Source organism: Saccostrea cucullata, unplaced genomic scaffold, assembly GCF_032062105.1.
Source record: "Saccostrea cucullata isolate Sc308-1 unplaced genomic scaffold, CSIRO_AGI_Scuc_v1 ctg130, whole genome shotgun sequence".
In the NCBI taxonomy this organism is placed as follows: Eukaryota; Metazoa; Mollusca; class Bivalvia; order Ostreida; family Ostreidae; genus Saccostrea; species Saccostrea cuccullata.
In genome coordinates, this window is record NW_026939106.1 from 867,455 (window position 1) to 881,466 (window position 14,012).

At 33.6% G+C, this 14,012-nt stretch overlaps 1 protein-coding gene across 5 annotated transcripts; it reads right to left on the bottom strand.

Annotated features, from left to right (window-relative positions):
• Nucleotides 1–275: 275 nt before the first annotated feature.
• On the bottom strand, nucleotides 276–14,006 carry LOC134252248 (elongation factor 1-gamma-like). 5 transcript variants are annotated; one of them, XM_062734680.1, is made up of 13 exons: nucleotides 13,980–14,002; nucleotides 13,723–13,872; nucleotides 12,927–12,990; nucleotides 12,037–12,179; nucleotides 11,636–11,779; nucleotides 11,228–11,357; nucleotides 10,755–10,790; nucleotides 5,705–5,730; nucleotides 5,359–5,391; nucleotides 2,417–2,502; nucleotides 1,847–2,019; nucleotides 1,408–1,532; nucleotides 276–588 (listed from the first exon to the last, which is right to left on the bottom strand). In XM_062734680.1, the coding sequence occupies exons 1-13, from the start codon at nucleotides 13,989–13,991 to the stop codon at nucleotides 436–438; spliced, it is 1,275 nt and encodes a 424-aa protein (XP_062590664.1). In that variant the 5' UTR covers nucleotides 13,992–14,002; the 3' UTR covers nucleotides 276–435. The 5 variants fall into 5 exon arrangements, with proteins under 5 accessions (XP_062590664.1, XP_062590661.1, XP_062590663.1 ...); XM_062734677.1 differs by lacking the exon at nucleotides 10,755–10,790 and having other exon boundaries at nucleotides 5,705–5,766; XM_062734679.1 differs by lacking the exon at nucleotides 5,705–5,730 and having other exon boundaries at nucleotides 5,359–5,384; nucleotides 10,728–10,790.
• Between the last annotated feature and the right edge of the window lie 6 nt (nucleotides 14,007–14,012).

A 14,012-nucleotide genomic window follows, 5' to 3' on the forward strand; every position in this document is an offset into this window, starting at 1 on the left:
TGCTTCCACAAATTTTCCTGGCCCAGTGGTTCTTGAGAAGAAGATTTTTAAAGATTTTTCCTATATATTTCTGTTAAACTTTGATTCCCAAGCTACCCCCGGGGGTCATTTGAACAATAGCAAGCTTCCACATAAACTCATGAGAAGAAGATTTTCTAATGACCCCACCCTATTTTTGTCTTTTCTTGATTATCTCCCCTTGTGAGAAAGTTTAACAATTTAAATTTTCCTTTAATGCTTTATACCAAGGCATATGGCTTTGAAGAAAACACCTAAAAGGCAAAAATTTATGCATGAAAAGCAGATGGCAACAGACCATCCTGAGTTGCCTTGTTTGCCCATAAAAAATAACAAAGAAAACTTTTTTTGCACCAGTCATTCATTTTTAAATAGTTAACATTTCCCATTCAATGTCACTGTTCTTCAGTTCAAAGTCTACTTGAAAAGTTTGCCTTGGTTGAATTTTTTCCCATCAAAATCACCCTCCCAGGCAAAATACTCTGTCACAAGCTTCTTTGTCTTCTCATCATCGGGATTTAACTTAGTCCAGTTGTAACTTTCATAGTCTATTTGCCAGTCTGGTGAAAGCTGCATAGAAATTGGAACAAAATCAAGAATTAGAAATCGTGTACTTTCAAAATTTCATACAACACAAGTAGTGTGTACAACTGGGATTACAAATGAAAAACTCAAAAAGTCTTCAGGATGCAAGAAGATCAAACAAATATAGTTTAACACAACTTTTTACAGAAATGAAATTTGTTTAAAATTTTGTATGTACAGTTTCAATACAAAGTCTGACTTGATGAATAATTTCATTTCAATCATTGAAAGTGATATAAGAAAACAAAATTCATTCTTTCTTAATTGCCCTGGCAAGAATAAAAATCGTTTTTCCATATGTTTAATCATTTACCTCATTAAAGGCAAGTGCATTTGACCTCTCCACTAAAAACCCATATCCCAGATTTTATGGAATTTTGTTATCCTCACCAAACAAACACACACTTGCAAATGCATTTTTGAGATATGTGATTTTTCATAACAGTTTACATAATATATCCAAAAATTAAAGAGAGGAATAACAATAACTTTTTATCAAATTAACTACATATGGTGACATAAACACACATACTAAGAACATTTAGAAATGCCCTAAATCAAATCTATGCTATATAACTTGTTCAGATTTCAATATCCACCAAATATCACACACATAACACACTGTTTTTTAACAGAATTTTATGGGTAACATTAAAGTAAGAAATTTCCATTTTTACAATAATGTACATGTTACGTACTCATGCAACCAATATACTTTGAATTTCTATGAATAATCTAAACACTTGTGTGCCAAGTTATATATTGCCATGGAAAAAAAAATACTCCAAATGTGTAATCATTTACCTCAAAGGCAAGGTCGTGACCTCTCCACACCCATATCCCAGATATAGAATTGTTGTTATCCTCACCAAACAAACACACACTTGCAAATGCATTTTTACGTAGTTTTTCTAATCTTTGAAACATTCCTATGAAGAGAGGAATAACAATAACTTTTTATCAAATTAACTACATATGAAGACATATACACAAATACTAAGAAAATTTAGAAATGCACTAAATCAAATCTATGCTAACTTGTTCAGCATTCAATATCCACCAAATATCACACACATTTAATAACATATTTACTGTATGAACTGGTTTTAATGCAAAACCAGGTTTCAAATAAGAAACTGTACATGACAGTTGTGAAAAGTAATTTGCAAACTGTGCTAATTAAATGTTTTTTCTTCTCTGTTTCAGTTATTTAAAGCTAATACATTAAATTAAGTTAACTTACCTCCGACAAGGTTTGCTGTCAAGAAGATCTTGGACAACTCGTTGTTATACTTGTATTCACTATACCAAATAGAAAAGTTCTCCTTGTCAAAGTTCTTCCAAAAGTATGGCAACGCTTCTGTCAATGTATCCTTGTTGGAATACTCTCTTTTGAATTCATCCATATTAAATGTTCTGGAAAGGAAAAATACGAGTATGTCATTGTGTACTCATAAACATATCTATATGTAATATATCCTCTGTGATCTTGTAAAAACTTGTACCCACATTATATTTTAACAAAATTGAGATTTGTTCAACTTAAATAAGCTGATCTAAAATGATGCACTTCATAAAATTGCAGTGCATCATGAAGTGAAACTATGGACAATACATGTCATGTATAAACTAAACATAAATATTATGGAATAATATAACACTTGTTGGCAGGGTTTTTTAAATGTACAAACACACGCCAGTCAACATAAGCTCTCTTAAAACACTTGCTCATGTGCACTACAAAAATTTACATTTTTAACAAAATAATTCTAAAGATAAAACATTTGTTAACAAAAGAGTATTGAATGCCCACCCCTTAGGAAACGAGGCAAATGGATCCTTAGATTCCTTTGGTTTGGGTTCCTCCTCCTCTTCTGGCTCGGGTTCTTTTTCTTTCTTCTGGAAATTATAACAAGACGGTGTACAGAGAGAGAAAAACAGGACTGTGTCTCTTTTACTTTTTTCGTACAGTACGTAAACCTTTGTAATTTCATACAAAAAATCTAAGTCTGCGAATGCTCTCAAGTCTCAGAATTTTCTCAAATCCTAAATTCTCAGACTCAGCGGCCGTCATCAAAAAGTTGAGTAAAATAAAAAATCTCAAACTCTCTATTATTCTCAAATATTTGAGTTTACTTAGGCTAGTCACAGGGAGCAAACTTTAAGTGCCCCCCCCCCCCCACTTTTTAATGAAGAACAAAATCACAGCTATTTTGAAATAATATTTAACCTCAATGGCATAACTGAGTAAGCATTTCTCTTGAAGTAATAGTTGTATTACATGTATATAGTAATGTAATATAGTAATTAAATCGTCAAGACCTGCCCCCCCCCCCCCACTTTTTTCCCCAACATAACCTTTACTATAGGAAATGTTCATTGAAGGGATAGTTGCCCCCTCCTCTTTTTGACCATAGTATAGTGATATCGAAGAATTGTGGGAAAAAAATTGGAATTGAAAGCTTGCCTTTGAAAAAGTTGCCCCCCCCCCCCCCCACGAAATAGAAAACTTTCAATCTTGGTTTTTTTTTTTTTGCTTGTCAAACTTTTAGTTTGTGAGTTTACTACAAAGCAAACTTAAGTCCATTCTCAAGCATTAAAAATGGGATGAAAATGTATATATAGATTAATAAAGGCTGATGAGAAAAAAAATTAACATCTTAAAAAAGTCTATATAAAGATTTACATTTTTTTATGCATTATTTACAACAAATTAAGTCTAAAAACTTTTTTAGTAAAAATCCATACCGATTACCAGTAATTCATTTTTAGTGTACAGAACAAATCTCTTTATTTATTAAATCTTCCTTATATTTCAATATTTTTTTTGCAATGGCCAGTCTAGCATATACAGTGTAATATTCAAGACTAGTTTATTAAATCTTCCTTATATTTCAATATTTTTTTTACAATGGGGTCTGGCTTTCTTTTCTGAGAATCTTTTGCCAATAGAACTTTGAAATTTTTTCATAAATATTTTCATTATTTGGTCAAAGTTACCAATAGCTCCACACATGGCTCTCACAAATACGTAACATCTTGTACATTTTGAAAAAAAAATCCTGTACGTAGCGTCCCTCCCTGCATCTCAGGACTGACACGATCAATGAAAATAGCTTCCCGTGTAATGAGTTCTCACCATATGATTCGAAACATTAATAATTTTTTTTCCAGAACTGCATGATTTCAGACAGAAATCTGAATTGAACGTGTATTCCGTTTTATTGTTCAAAAATAGATTTTAAAAACCCAAAGTATAAAAATAAATATGTAGTACAGTAATGCTTGATAGACTTGTATATTTACTATCCACGACAATTTTACAATCATTCTTACGAGTTCAGAGCGTCGGCAATGCACTGCCACTCCCTCTCCTTTAATATTTCCTTTAGTTTCCCCCTTCGGCCCACTTCCTTTCAAAGACCCAAACAACGTGTCGGTACTGTGGCAACAAAAACTTTGAAAAAATTGTACGCACTTTGAAAATTTTTTTCAAAGTGCGTTAAATTGGGACAAAATCAACGCACTTTTAAAAATTTTTTCAAAGTGCGTTACATACTAGTATTGGACACACTCAACGCACTTTGAAATTTTTTTTCAAAGTGCGTTAAGAGTGCACATAAACATTTTATACCATGGAGGCATTTAACGCATTTTGAAAAAACAATATGTAAGAAATAAAAAAATTTTAGACTTAGATTTTAGTAAAAGAGAGAATCAATTTGTAATAAGATCTTTCGAAAAACTTTTTAATTTACATGTACTCATTTAACCTCATTGAGAACAAGGAGAAGACGAGTAGAAGGTCTTTCATCCCAACTCTTTTTTTCTGAAACACTGTACATAGCCGTCGGTAGCAAATTGAAAGTTGACCCCCCAGGTAAGCCCTAATTTTTAAATGCATAAATATATTATATATATCTTTGCAAAACATTTATGTGCCTACATGAAACCTCCCTTCCCGGTATGATACACCCAAATATATGTATTTACATAACTGGTATGCCGTTGAAAATTTTCAATAAATTTAAGCTTACATAAAATGCATGCAAACTGGAAAAAAAGTACAGTAAAGCATTTAAGCGAGAAAGAATTTTCAAAGTATGGAAAAATCAAAATCGCTCACTTTCACATCCTGAAGTGACCTCTTCACAGAAGAGTTATCAAACAGGTTCAATTATTTATCATACCTAAGATTTGCAAGAATATTGACCGATCCATACAGTTTTTCAAAGTGCGTTAATATGGTCAATATTAACGCACATTGAAAAGAAATTTTATTTTTTCAAAGAGCGTTGATTTGGTCCCAAATTTAACGCACCTTGAAATTTTTTTTCAAAGTGCGTATTTTTTCAAAGTGCGTTGTAACACGGCACGTTCTACCTCTTCCCCACTACTCCGATTTTGAGAGCGTTTAACTTTTCTTTCTTCGATATTTACAATGATTGATATTAATATACAAAGTAGACGTAATTTTTGATTTATTTACATGTAACCAAAGTTGTTTCTCACTTTTTGAAAAAAAGAGCTCCTCTGGGCCGCTTCAACCAACGAAAAAAATCCGCGAAAACAGTATCGCGAGAAAAAAAATCTTGAAAAAATTCTCAAGTCTTGAGAATAACTCAGCTGAGAATATTCTCAAATCGTTTTATGACGGCCGATTTAAGAAAATTCTTAGCTGAGTAATTCTCAAGACTTGAGTTGAGAATTTTTTTGAGAATTCTCAAAGTTTTATGACGGCGGACCCTGGTATACCTTAGGTGCCTGTTTTTCCTGTTTGGGTTGTTTATATACCCCCCGCTTGAAAAGCGGGAGGGTATGTAGTAATCGTTAATTCCGTCCGTCCGTCTGTACGTCCGTCCGTCTGTTACGCTTTGGGGTACCCATCTCTTATCCGCAACTCCTCTTATACCACTGAATGAAATTTGATGAAACTTTCAGAGAATCTTTATTACATATTGCCATTGTGCACCTCCTATTTTACTTTTTGATCCGACACATATTTTGGGTTTCCCATGGCAAGATATGGACACTGACATTTATAAACATATGGGAGGCGGGGGGTATCATTTAGTGAGCCCATTGCTCACAGTACCTCTAGTTCCTTCTTGTCTTTCTTTCCACCACCTCCTTGCTGGCCATGCATTTCAGCATACTTCTTTGCTAATAAGAAAATATAAATGTAGTTAAAAGTTCATTTATTAAAGTTTACAAAGTCTGAAGTCTGTTTCTTATTACGTAGCTATTTTCTCCGTTAGCCAAAATATCACAAATGTTGAAAGAGCTATCACAGATGTTTAAAATGTCGAGTTCTCATTATTTTCTTTACATTTCCCCCACCCCAATGTTGCCCTTTCCTACATCATAGTCATAATTTGAACTTGCTTTGATACTACATGATTATGTTTTATATCTATGACCTACTTTTGCTTTATTTTCATTGAGATGATTTTTTTAATGAAAACATCTTTATTTTTCATAAAGTCTGTGCAACTTAAAAATGGAAAATCTTCAATCCTCTACACAAAGACTTATTCAGTGGCACCTGCCTGAGAATCTAAAATCCATTTTTCTTTGGCCTGAGTACAATACTACTTACAATAAAACTCGCCCATTTTTGTGCACTTCTGGAAGGATCCAATCACAGCAGAGAACAGAAACTGAAACTGACACAAAACTGAAAAAAAGTAGCTTTAAATTTTAAAAAAAGTTGGTCGTGTAAATATTAACAAACATATTGTAAAGGTTACTTATTATCACAGTACTGTATGTTTATTGAAACTGAAACTAATGCAAAACCCGAATATTTCACCATCAAGGAAGGATATGGAGATAACGAACAGTATTCAAGCTCAAAGTCCATACAACAATACAAAATAGGAGCAGAGGAAACAAGTACCTCCGCAAAATCAGAGGTGGGATCAGGTGCCATGTAGGAGTGAGCATCCCCTACTGACCGGTCACACCCGCCGTGTGCTCCTTGTTATGATCAGGAAATAACGGAAAAATCCGTTGTCAATTCAGTGTATAATTAATGGACTAACAATTAGAGCATTTGACTCAATGATAAATTGTATTTGCTGACAAGGTCATTGTATCGACCATAGAACTTACGAAATGATGACTTCAAACGAGACTGCTGAAATTCTTTTTTCATCAACTTGCTAGTCAATAATTTACCTCGTTTTAGAAATTGTTCATACGTAGAGCATGCTCTTGCGTATCGAATCAACTGAGATATATACATGTATATAATACTCCGTATGAAGGTGATGAAGGTATGTTGCTGCATAAGTAATTAAGGGAAATATCTACCTTCGTTTTCCGCCCTATTGCTTTTCATTTGCTCGCTCGAAATTTTTCGGGCGATCCGGGCTACTTTCTGACGGCCCTGTTGCTTAAAAATTTTGAAACAAGTGACTTGCCCGTTTCCGGAAGTATCAACCGGCTTGGCCCGGCTTATGAAACAAGTGCGCCCATTGACTGACTTTCACACACCTGTGAACCTCATGACACGTAGTAACCCACAATGCAATCATCAGTCTCATTCAGTTGATTTGTCAGTAAAATCCACCTCATTTGCTATTCTGACACCAATAAACATAGTCCTAGATCCAATGGAAGTATGTTTAGATATACACCTGCAGAACATAATGTCATGAAGGATTTTTTTTTAAAGTTTGAATGAAGTCAACGGAGATTAAAGTACAATTCTACAAATATTATAGGTGGTGAAAATTGAGACACAACTTGTATGTTTACCGTGTCTCCACGTACTAATCACTTCCTAGCCACATTTCTGTTAATAATTTACCCTACTTCGCTGTAGTCTCGGAAGTGCTACCGTTGGAGCTACTCTGAACTCCTTGAGTCTTATAATTTGCAGAACAGCGAAAAATAAAAGGTTCTGAACACATTAGTTGGGGTAAGAGGAGTAGCATTTTGAACCAGAAGTCTTTGTCGAGACTGTAGCTCTACTGGGTTTGTACTTATAATAGAGGAAGAGGTTAATCTCTGTTGAGATTCTGCTGGGCTCGATATTTGGACTGACGCCGTCGCAGAATCTCAACAGAGATTACTGTATATGGAGTAGCATTTTTGAAAGCATTTCACAGAAATTTCCATGTTTAGTAACTATGGTAACATTGTTCATCGAAATCAAAAACCGATATACAGAATTTCTTATTGTAGTCTCCTAGTGTGCCAAGTTATATTGAATTCAGTCCAAAACTGTAGGAGGAGTACCATTTTGAAAGTATTTCACAGAAATTTCTATTTTTTAATAACCACGGAAACATAGTTCATCGAAATAAAATACAGATACACAGAATTATGTATTTTAGTGAAGTCTACTTGTGTGCCAACTTATATTGAAATCCTAGTAGGAGGCGTAGCATTTTGAAAGTATTTATATAGAATTATGTATCTTATTGTAGTCTACTTGAATACCAAGTTATATTGAAGTCAGACCAAAACTGTAGGAGGAGTGGCATTTTGAAAAATTGTTTACAGACAGGCAGACGGATGTATGCCGGACGCATAACTATTGCATAAGCTATTCTGGTCTCTGACCAGTAGTCTAGAGCTAAAAATTACTTGGGTGCTGATAAAAAACAACAACAAAGAAATCTTTTGTTGCACCAGTCATTCACTTTTAAATAGTCAACATTTCCCATTCAATGTCACTGTTTTTCAGTTCAAAGTCTACTTGAAAATTTTGCCTTGGTTGAATTTTTTCCCATCGAAATCACCCTCCCAGGCAAAATACTCCGTCACAAGCTTCTTTGTTTTCGCATCATCGGGATTTAACTTAGTCCAGTTGTAACTTTCATAGTCTATTTGCCAGTCTGGTGAAAGCTGCATAGAAAAAAGAACAAACTTAGGAATTAGATATCATGTACTTTTAAAATTTCATACTAGTAGTATGTACAACTGGGATCGAATATAATTTTTTTTTTTTTTTGGTTTTCAGGATGCAAGGAGATCAAACAAATACAGTTAAATTGTTAAATTGAATTGTTGCACTAAATTGTTTTTAATGGGATCCAAGGTATTACATCTTCGCTAGCCAAGGGTGACGATCCACAGTATTTCTCTATTCACCCAAGGGTGAATAGAGAAACACCGTGGATCGTCACCCAAGGGTGAATAGAGAAACACCGTGGATCGTCACCCAAGGGTGAATAGAGAAACACCGTGGATCGTCACCCAAGGGTGAATAGAGAAACACCGTGGATCGTCACCCTTGGCTAGCGAAGATGAAGGTATTAAAGAAATCTGTCGAAATAATGTAAATGTATGTACTTATGCAACAAATATACTAAATTTTGAATTGATGATGAATAATCTATACATTTCAATCATTTTTATGTTGGCATGGAAAAAAAAACTCCAATGTTTAATCAATTACCTCAAAGGCAAGGTCGTGACCTCTCCACACCCATATCCCAGATATAGAATTGTTGTTATCCTCACCAAACAAACACACACTTGCAAATGCATTTTTACGTAGTTTTTCCAATCTTTGAAACATTCCTATGAAGAGACAAATACAATAACTTTTTATCAAATACAATAAATATGAAGACTTATACACACATAATAAGAGAATTTAGAAATTGACTATTCAAATCTATGCTAACTTGTTCAGAATTTAATATCCACCAAATATCACACACATTAAATATAACAAATAAATTAACAGTATCAACTGGTTTTAAGCAAAGCCAGGTTTCACATAAAAAACTGTACATGACAGGTGTGAAAAGTAATTGGTAAACTGTGTTAAGGCCAAAAAAAAAATTAATTTATAGTTTCTCAGGCCAAAAAATTCAAAATTCAATGCGACAGGCAGGCTTTTTCTTTTGGAAGCAGGTTTTACACTTTTTTAGTAAGTCATTTGTGCAGTAAAATGATAATATCTACTAATTCTTGAGTTTTGTCCTCTGAAATTAGTTATAATATGTATTCAACATTAAATAATGCTAATCCAAACATTTATTTAAAAGTTAACTGATAAAATACTTAAGATTTAGAAGAAATATATTGTTTTTCTAATAAAAGTGTCATTCTTAGCATTTTTGAAATGGGGAATAACTCGATTTTCTTTTTCAACTTGGAAAAATAGAAAATCGAGTTATTTCCCTATTCAATATGTCAATAAAATTAATCAATGCGGCCGTTTTGAACCGATGCGGCGGTGCCTGAGAAACTATTGATTAATTTTTTTTGGCCTAATTAAATGGGTTTTTTTTGTCTCCCTTTCAGTTACATGTATTAAAAGCTAGTGCGTTAAATTAAGTTAACTTACCTCCAACAAGGTTTGCTGTCATGAAGATCTTGGTCAACTCGTTGTTATACTTATATTCACTATACCAAATAGAAAAGTTCTCCTTGTCAAAGTTCTTCCAAAAGTATGGCAATGCTTCTGTCAATGTATCCTTGTTGGAATACTCTCTTTTGAATTCATCCATATTAAATGTTCTGGAAAGGAAAAATACAAGTATGTGTACTCATAAACATATATGTAATATATCCTCTGTGGTCTCGTAAAAACTTGTAAACCACATTACATTTAGCAAAATTGAAATTTGTTCAACTTAAATAAGCTGATCTAAAATGATGCACTTCATAAAATTGCAATGCATCATGAAGTGATCTCGGACATGTTAAACTAAACATGAAATGACATAACACTTGTTTGCAGGGGTTTTTAAATGTGCAAACACATGCCAGTCATAAGCTCTCTTAAAACATTTGCTCATGTGTCCTATAAAAATTAACTTTTTTAACAAAATAATTATAAATATAAAATATTTGTTAATAACAAATTATTGAATGCCAACCCTTTGGGAAACGAGGCAAAAGGATCCTTAGATTCCTTTGGTTTGGGTTCCTCCTCCTCTTCTGGCTCGGGTTCTTTTTCTTTCTTCTGGAAAAATAACAAGGCTGTGTACATACAGAAAATTACAGGACTGTGTCTCTTTTACTTTTTTAATATAAAAAAATGTAAAATCTAATTTTTGGAAAGCCACAGTATGTAAACCTTAGTAATTTCATACAAAACAATCTATACAAAATAAAGCCCTAGTATACCTTAGGTGCCTGTTTTTCTTGTTTGGGCTGTTTTTCCTTCTTGTCTTTCTTTCCACCTCCCTGCTGGCCATGCATTTCAGCATACTTCTTTGCTAATAAGAATATGTAAATATAGTAATTAATACTTCATTAAATCAAAGTTTACAAAGTCTGTTTCTTACATGTACAACTTATGTTTCTTACAACTTATTTTCTATGTAAGCCAAAATACAGGTATCACAAATGTTGAAAATGCTCAATTCTGATGTATTTTCATGAGTTTTTTCTTTACATTCCCCCTGCTTTGATACTATATGAGGATGTTTTATAATTACATGTCAGATCTACTTTTTCTCTTTTGTTAATGTTATTGCTTTAATTTTCCAATGAAAACATTCTTTTTTTTTTTTTGTAATTATGTCCATTAGAAAATGTCTGTGCTCATTAAAATTGGAAAATCTCTAAACCTCTACACAAAGACAAGTCAGTGGCACCTGCCTGGGAATCTAAAATCAATTTTCCTTTGGCCTTAAAGAACCTACTAACTTACAATCAAATTCAGCCATCTTTGTGCACATCTGGAAGGATCCTATCACAGCAGAGAACTGGGGCTGGTTGATGAGAGTGGTGAACCATCTATTGACATGGACAAAGGAGGACCGGAATGAGGGGTCCATCACCTGTAAAGTTAACAAGAGGTCCATGGGTTCAGTACATCATTGGAATGTCACAGTGTCACTATTTCTTCCAAGTCAAATTTTCTTACTGCACACCCTGTATCCCTGATTTTTATCATACATTATTTTAAAATTACCAATTACCGAGTTACTCAGATAACCCAAAAATAAATAGGCACTGTGGACATAAACAGTTATTTAAAACCTATAGATTGGTTTCAACTTTTATTTTGTGATCTGGCTTTCAAAGATTTCACTGTAATTTAAAGATATTTACTTACATGCTTGTAGAGAAGAAGCAGATCACAAACAACTGCAATGTCAGCAAGTGAAATCCTCTCCCCCACTAAGAAAGTGCGTTTTGATAGATATCCATTCAATACTCCAAGTGCTTTTTTGATCTGTTCCTTAGCTTTCTCTGTTTCCTTCAAAAAGTGGTAGTTCAAAGTACATTTCAAGTAAATGTAGACAGAAAATACCTTACAGAGCGTATGTTTCTATTGATTTACCCTACTTTAATTAACATTATCTTATCTTATTAGGTCCAAGAATATTATACTCTTTAGAAAAGAAACTGAAAATGTTCAAAGTTTAACAATGGCAGGAGTTGCACCACATTAGACAGTGAAAGCAAGCTCTAAAGAGTAAGCTACATAAAGACTCTTAATCATGTTTATAGTACCTGTTTGTTGTATTGTATGATTCCAAGACATGGATAAACCCATGTGCATGATGCTGGCAAAATTTCGTTTTCAGCAAAATGAATCCACTGTTGCACGAAAGCTGCATCTCTGGCATTTGCTCCAATCAGCTGTGCATTGGATACTACAACAAAATTTAAATTATAATGAGAGAAAATATTTTTAAAGGTTTGAACTATAAACAACAGTTTTGGAAAAGAGATGAACAAATTGATTAAATTCATTCTTCTCTAAAATGTAACAAAGAGAAAATTTTGAACTTTTTCCCTTTCCCTTTTAAATCAGATTGAGAAAATATGTTTTCTGTTCAAGCTTTTGACAAGAATTTCACAAATTATGCACCAGACAAATATTAAAAGTTTAAACACAACTCATAACAATTTATGTTTGACATATCTAATCTATTACACATGAGAAGCAGGGTTTTAATTTTGTGTCATTAGGTAGGAATTTACACTTAAAAGTTGCTCATGTCAGGCAAAAAATTTGATGCAAAAGTTAAACCATAATACCAACACAGATAATTTATTTATTCCTTGCCAGTTGGAACACTGTATGTTAGTTAAAGTGAGAAAAACTAGAGTTACTGTGAGCAATGAGCTATCTAAATGATAACCCCGCCTCCCATATGAGTATTATGGCAGTGTCCATTTTGCTATGGGAAACCCAAAATATGTGTCGGGTCAAAAAGAAAAATAGTAGGTGCACAATGGCAATATGTAATAAAGATTCCGTGAAATGAAAGTCTCATCAAATTTCATTGAGTGGTATGAGAGGAGTTGCAGATAAGAGAGGACAGACAGACATCCCGATTACTATATACCCTTTTCAAGCAGGGGGTATATATAGCATTAATGTTGGTATGTATTACCATATTGTGCAATGGCATCACTTTCAAACAGACAATCTCCAGATGCTGATTCAAAGGCTGGAACCTGTAAAACAAAGATCAGATATATAATATTTATTATTTAACCATTTCTTTTGAAAAACTAAAATAACATTAACTTACTAAAATAACATTCTGAACACTTTACACGGAGACAATTAAGATAGATATATGTGTGCCATTGTGTTCAAAAGAACTCAGACTTAGTCATTTCTATATATAATTTATTTTTTTAAGATTAATAGTACTTATCATAGATAAATGATAGGCCTCATCAAATTAAACAAAGGCAGAACGAGATATTCCTATTATCCTATTCAACATATGCATGAACAGTTCCAAGTGTTCAGGAACTTGTTAGCCCAGTATTTGGAGCCATTAAAAAACACTGAAAAAATGTGTTGAATTTCTTTGTATTTTTAAGGCTGAATATTAAGGCAGATGTACACGAAGCACCAAAGCGTTTGTTAATACCCCACAACAGACCTGCTCCATTTGGGCAATGGCTAGTCCACAGCAACACTTAACTGTGTTGTGGGCATGTACAACCAATACAGATTAATTTAACTACTTAGTAATTATAACAGAATAGAGCAAAGGATCGTCTTATTCTTCCGACTGTAATGAACTAATCATCACGAATACAGTAAAACTTCAAAACGTTGACAGGACAGAGGAAATTCGTGTTGTTTCATCATCTACTCTTCTCTATAGAAGTAAACGTCTACCGTTCCAACCTTTCATCATTCAAAACTAATTACCATCCTTATACGTATACCTTTCCCAGTGGGAACTTTTCTAGAAAGCTTTTGGACTTGTTGGTTTCCCCGAATTTGAAGCCGGGTGAGACTTTCACGTCTGCTCCGCTGTATTTCGCAGCAATTAAAGCCTTAAAGGCTCTAAAGTTGTCGGGATATGTAAAAAGAGTCTAAAAAGAAAAGAACAAAGAGTCTATTTTTTGGAAGATTTAATTCGATTTCCGTATGATTTTCCAGATATTATTGGATAATAATCGGCCCACGTATGCCACCTTACCCCAGACGCCATTGCACATAGGAAAAGGAAATG

Bases quoted from the DNA above. Each gene is read 5' to 3' on its own strand.
- LOC134252248 (XM_062734677.1), bottom strand. The intron at 12,991-13,722 runs GTATACGTATAA...TTTGTTTTACAG, and splicing joins AAAAGTTCCCACTGGGAAAG to GTTCCAGCCTTTGAATCAGC. The intron at 5,767-11,227 runs GTAAGTTAGTAG...TTTTCTTATTAG, and splicing joins AAAGATGGCTGAATTTGATT to CAAAGAAGTATGCTGAAATG.